General features: G+C 42.6%; 1 protein-coding gene across 1 annotated transcript; it reads left to right on the top strand.

Moving 5' to 3' along the window:
* Positions 1 to 1,228: 1,228 nt before the first annotated feature.
* LOC120032036 (malonyl-CoA-acyl carrier protein transacylase, mitochondrial-like) lies at positions 1,229 to 3,660 on the top strand. Its single transcript, XM_038977954.1, has 5 exons — positions 1,229 to 1,867; positions 2,103 to 2,190; positions 2,290 to 2,507; positions 2,712 to 2,849; positions 3,148 to 3,660. The coding sequence occupies exons 1-5, from the start codon at positions 1,373 to 1,375 to the stop codon at positions 3,418 to 3,420; spliced, it is 1,212 nt and encodes a 403-aa protein (XP_038833882.1). The 5' UTR covers positions 1,229 to 1,372; the 3' UTR covers positions 3,421 to 3,660.
* The last annotated feature ends 2,304 nt before the right edge of the window (positions 3,661 to 5,964 follow it).

The following is a 5,964-nucleotide window of genomic DNA, read 5'->3' as shown; positions in this document are numbered from 1 at the left end:
TGCAGTCTTTGTTGTTCAAAAATGTATGCTATACCCCATCCACACTGAAGAAATGTACATCAACCAGGGATAATGAGAAAGTTAACACTGTGAAATGTTTCAAACTTATTTGAAGTTAAGTGTCTGTTGACATGTTGGAAAATATTAAAGGTCTACAATTTCTGTTTAATTTGTCAATATTCAATGTTTATTCATTGATTTACTGGCCACCATTACTGTGGTTACATGTTCGGTATATGTATTGACCAGCAAACACACTGCAGCCTACCTCACTAGCTCACTCCCCATCCCTGCTTTGGACAATTAATAGCATGACTCTCGTACTTTGCCCTTTTCCTTTATGGTTGATATTAACGACAAAAGGAGATATTATCTGTCTCTCTCCTATTGTGTCCCGCTGTTAAATACTGTGGAAAAATAAAAAACAGGGAAAATAAGTACTTAGAACTACCAATTATTATACATAAATATTAAAGAAAAGGGTAAACACAACACTGGACTGAACCCCCTAATGGTCAAACTAATATTAATGTACAACAATATAGAAGATACATGACTAGAGGTTATGCAATATGGGTGTATATCCACTGCACGCTTCTTAGGTGTGTAATTGACATGACCAAGGAGCTATTCAAATTTAAAACTATGAAAAATGTATGTTACACCGCATGATTTTACAGTACACAAACAAGAGCATGCAATATAGAAGGGTACATTCGGCACCATGTTTGAAGTCACTAGGTCACATGACCAAGGAGCTATTGAAATTTTACATTTTGAAAAATTAATGTAGAATCTTGTGAGATGAAAATGGACAAACTAATGTCTATGCCATCGGGTTAGCTAGAACCAGTTTTGAAAGTGTTAGTAGTAATGGTTAAATAGCTATTGGAATTTTAAAAACTTGATTTGTCACTATGTTGACGGTCCCTAACTGCTGTTGGTGAACGTAAGGAAAACTACAGGCGAATATCGGTCGAATATCGAACCTGAAACTGTCTTTACCTCGGTTTTTTGAAAGCCTACAGAAATGTAACATATTTGTTTGTGTAGGTAAATGGGCCTACCAAGCAATGGCGAAAATATTCAAACAATCACTTGCAATATTTCTAACTAAAGATTGCTATTTCAATATGAGTATTTTTGACGTCTTGTGATGTTTTTGTGTGATTTCTTGTGAATCTGCAAAATGCCCAAACACTGACCGTCGTTCTACGTCAATTGAACGCGACTTTCCACTCCTAAACAATCTGGCTGCGCCCGGCGCCAAATGATAGTCCCGCGGAGTGTATAATATGAGTTCCGTGAATTTATATAAACCTACGAACCGCTTCGGTGGACACCAAATTTAGAGATTGCATGTGGCAATACTATGAACATTAATGTCGTTGTCCTGCGAAAACGTTTATCAGTCAACAAGAGAGGCGCCAGTCTCCTCAACATGATGAGGATACCCTCAATAACGGAGCTTAGGTCATTTCCCTTCTTGTGCAGGAAAGTGTCAAACAACCCCCATCAGCATGGCTCACAGAACGGGACACAAACATCACCCGAGACCAAAGACCAACTCCTGGAGAATGAGCCCAAGGAGGAAGAGCAACGGAGACCCAAAAAGAAACCGAGCGAGTGTTCTGTGCTGCTCTTCCCCGGGCAGGGGAGTCAGTTCGTGGGTATGGGTCGCGGGCTTCTGAAATACAGAAATGTGAAGGACATGTTTGGCGTCGCGCAGAAGATACTGGGCTACGACTTGCTGTCTCTGTGCCTAGATGGACCAGAGGAGGAATTGACGAAGACAGTCCACTGTCAGCCCGCCGTGTTTGTCACATCACTGGCAGCTGTGGAGAGGCTGAACCACGAAAATCCAGCGGTAAGCCACATAGTAGTTACCATGTCTGTAGCCGCGTATGAGCCGATGCTGTGAGTTGCATGTTATTTAAATAGTTACAAGTGTGCATTTAATGGCAAATTATACATTAAATATATGTTTAACTATACAGCCTAAGACACCCTGATGTTTTATACCAATAATATTATTGTATTTCTCTACAAACAAAACTCTCATCGCACATCTTGTTATCATATGCGACCTCATCCATCTCAAGGCCATTGAGAATTGTGTGGCTGCTGCAGGATTTAGTGTGGGAGAGTTTGCAGCCCTGGTGTTTTCTGGTGCCATGGATTTCGCAGAAGGTGAGCCTCAATAGTCTATCCAATGCTGTGCTATACTTAATTATGAACGATGGTAAACAATTCTAAGTCGCCATAGTTTTTTTGTCTTTCATCCTATAGCCCTGTATGCGGTGAAGGTGCGAGCAGAGGCCATGCAGAACGCGTCAGAGCTGATCCCTAGCGGCATGCTGTCGGTAATGGGACGGCCCCAGGCTAAGTACAAACATGCCTGTTTGCAGGCCAGGGAGCACTGCCTTAGCCTGGGCATCAAGGAGCCTGTCTGCAGCGTGGCCAACTACCTTTTCCCCGACGGGAGAGTCATCGCCGGCCACAAAGAGGTAGTGGATGGATGGGGAGTCATTATTCTTTGAAGTTGGGTCACTCTCTTGGGCCACAACATCCTGGCTTTACGTACCTCACATTTATTTGAGATCAGAGTCAAGCAGGCTATAGATATACCTAAATGGGTTAGGGGAAGGGGCTAGGGGTGGAATTGACATTGGGAATGAGTCAGACAGGTCCTCCTATCCTCCCTCCCTCAGGCACTGAACTTCCTACAACAGAACTCGAGGAAACTTCACTTCCTGCGTGCGTGGCCACTCCCGGTGAGTGGGGCCTTCCACACGGCGCTGATGGAGTCTGCCACCGAGCCCCTGAGAGACGTCCTCAGACAGGTGGAGGTACGGAACTTCATCAAATCAGTCAATAATATATTTTCAATTTCCAGTTTGTCAATGTACTGTGCAGCCAGGACGTTACAATATACAACATACGTCAAGTATAGAATATCTCCAGTCGTGTTGGTTGAAGTATGGTGGAGTTTACAAGATTTGATTCCTAACATGGACCACAGACAGATTGTCAATTGTTTAAGTCTGGTTAAAAACATTTACAGTTTCCCTCCATAAATGCCTAAATAAATTTAAAGGAGTGGGAAAATCCTTTACCAAACCCGTCTCTCTACCCATCCCAACTTAGGTACGTCGGCCCGAGATCAACGTGTACTCCAACGTGGACGCCAAGCGCTACATGCATGAGGGCCACGTGCGCAGGCAGCTGGTCAAGCAGCTAGTGTCGCCAGTGAAGTGGGAGCAGACCCTCCACGAGGTGTTCGAGAGGACCCAGGGTCAGAGCTTCCCCCACACCTACGAGGTGGGCCCCGGGAAGCAGCTGGGGGCCACGCTGCAGAAGTGCAACATGAAGGCCTACAAGAGCTACACAGACGTGGACGTCACCACCCACGATGACTGAGAGGATTATGGTCTGAGTAGTAAGACGGGACTCATGGATTTGTGAAGAGACTCGTATCAATACAGTACAGTCTACATACTGTACAGTATACACCCATTGACAGTATCCTTCCAGTACTAAAGACATTGACACACATACATTACCTACAGTATACTTCCTTCAATGTGACAGAAATTACTCTGTCCAAATGAACTCATTCAAGTGACCTTGCACCAATTAATAAATACCTGGTATTTATGAGAGTCAAGTCAGTTTGGTTTTTCTCAAGTTTAATTTTTTTCTCAAGTCATTAAAAAATCATTTTCCAGCTTCCTTTTAATGGTGTAATAAGCTACATAAGATAGTTGTAGCAATTAAATGTTTAACCAGTAACAGGCCCAATCTTCATAGAAAAGACTGCAGACCAGCAACAGTCTTTAAAACATGCATTAGTTGATAAGACTAAAAACTGTGATCCAGCACAATCAATTCAATAACACACGGCATTTCCTTTTTCTTAAAGTCTATAGTAAAAATTGTTTAAAGATCTCACTCAATTAGGAAATTGTCCAACACAAAACATTGTAGCCAGAAGTCTAGCCAAGGCCCCCTCAGTGCAACGGTTAGCCTTTCTACTCCTTCCACAATGCAGTGCAAATGGTTGCCGTGGCCACCAGTGCCACAGTGGCAAGCGTTGCTTTGGCCCAACCAAGGCAGTTAGCAGGTTGAATACTGGAAACCTGTGTAGGGGCAAGGGACAACACATGAGTAGTAGTACGAGACTTATCCCCTACCCCCAATGCACATGAGATGTGAGGGAAGTAGATACTGTAGGTATACGTAATATGCTGGTGGCTCTTACCCAAGCCTCTGCTCTCTGTGTAGCCTGCCTGTGGACAGCGGAGGCCAAACAGGCTTTGGCCACACCGGGCAAACTTTTCACTCCCCAAAGCTGTCCTTGTATCCCCCTGATAATGAATTACATGAAATCTTTGTTAACCATATTATTTTCATTTATCGCGTGTTAAATATTTCTTATGTGCAAAATAAGCACTGATTTACTAGTTGTTTGGCACAATAGATCCTGGTCTTTGAGCCCTCACCTGTAGATGCTTCTAGTCAGGGCATGGGCAGGACTTGTCACATGGAGAGTTTGTGGCACAGGCCACTGATTAGAGTGTCTCTCTGCCCATTCACGGTCCAGTCTGTCACCCATCTCTGCCAGCTGACAACCTGTAGTCCGGGCAGCCCAGGCATGGATCCTAAAGGAGGGACGGACAGAAATTATGTTCACGAAACATTAGAAATGTGTTCTTTATTCCTTGAGGTAATCAGTGATTGGGTAGCAACAAAGTGTCCACTTTCAACCATTTTGCTTTCACCCAAAATGCCAGATTAGTGACTACTTCAATGGAGGAAGAAATGAGGGTTCAAATACTGCCTTTGAATGTCTGTTATGACATCATTATAAGAGATAACATCAGCTAAATATGTGTATGTGACCAATAAAATTGGATTTGATTTATGAGAGAGTTTGAGTAAAATGTAACAATTTCTTATCTCGTATCGTCTGTGTAAACTGATCAACAGGTCAGGACTAGAGTGACGTAGCCTCTACCTGAGATTCACATCAGACAGGGTGACGTTGTCCACCTCACTAGGTCCAGCCCTGATGGAAATGGCACGGCATCGCTCTCTTCCGTGCTCCACCATTTTGTTTTCTGAAAAAAGAAAAGAGTTTGCCACACGCATGTCATGAGTTTCAGTGTGTTGCACTCCTAAATGATGTGGAAGCTATGTCAGGACAACAGTTTTTTGTGTGTGTGTTAACAGGTGAGTTATTGCACCTAGCTGTGTGTGTGACTATGGTCATAACTTTAACGCCCATAATTATCTACCTGTGTAAATATTGAGTCATGTGACCAGAAGTGTGTTGCCGGGGAGATTATTCAGGTCAGTGCACACAAACGTTCCTCATCCTGAAAGGATGTCATCTTCAGGATTCACTGCACAGGATGGGCTCAATGAGGTTTCAAGATACAGTGTGTGCGCGCGCGCGACACATAAATAAACACACGTGTGTGTGACCTACATTAGTGCATGTCACGTCAGTTTTTACTAGGAATCTCGATGTGAAACACAAGAGAGTTTAGTGTTGAACACACCCGTGGCTCTGCTCACCTGTCCCTAAACTGTTCTGTCCCTCTGCTCACGTGCTGTTGGAGAGGTAGTCGCAATGCAAATGGTGGATTTCCATTACTCAAATTAACCAAACGGCTACCATCGCAAAACAATTGCTTCCTTGTTTTGTCATCTTAAAATATACATTTGATTTTGTAATAATACATAATGTCTTTACAAATGTAACGTCTAAAACCAATCCAATGAAAGGATGGATTTGTAATTAGTCTTGCTTTAAAATAATTGGCAAATAGAAATAAATACAATAATGTAAAATATATGTAATAAAGATACTATGAATTATTTAACTATTAAATTAATAATAGTATTATTGCTAATAACATCATATATGCCTTAGCGCTACAACATGATCAAATCATAACA

This window comes from Salvelinus namaycush, chromosome 38 (genome assembly GCF_016432855.1).
Source record: "Salvelinus namaycush isolate Seneca chromosome 38, SaNama_1.0, whole genome shotgun sequence".
Taxonomy (NCBI): Eukaryota; Metazoa; Chordata; class Actinopteri; order Salmoniformes; family Salmonidae; genus Salvelinus; species Salvelinus namaycush.
This window is presented reverse-complemented; position numbering and strand designations above follow the sequence as displayed.

Excerpts from the sequence above, each read along its gene's own strand:
- LOC120032036 (XM_038977954.1), top strand. The coding sequence starts at position 1,373 with ATGAACATTAATGTCGTTGTCCTGCGAAAACGTTTATCAGTCAACAAG. Across the intron at positions 1,868-2,102 it reads TGAACCACGAAAATCCAGCG|GCCATTGAGAATTGTGTGGC; the intron begins GTAAGCCACATA and ends ATCCATCTCAAG. Across the intron at positions 2,850-3,147 it reads ACGTCCTCAGACAGGTGGAG|GTACGTCGGCCCGAGATCAA; the intron begins GTACGGAACTTC and ends ATCCCAACTTAG.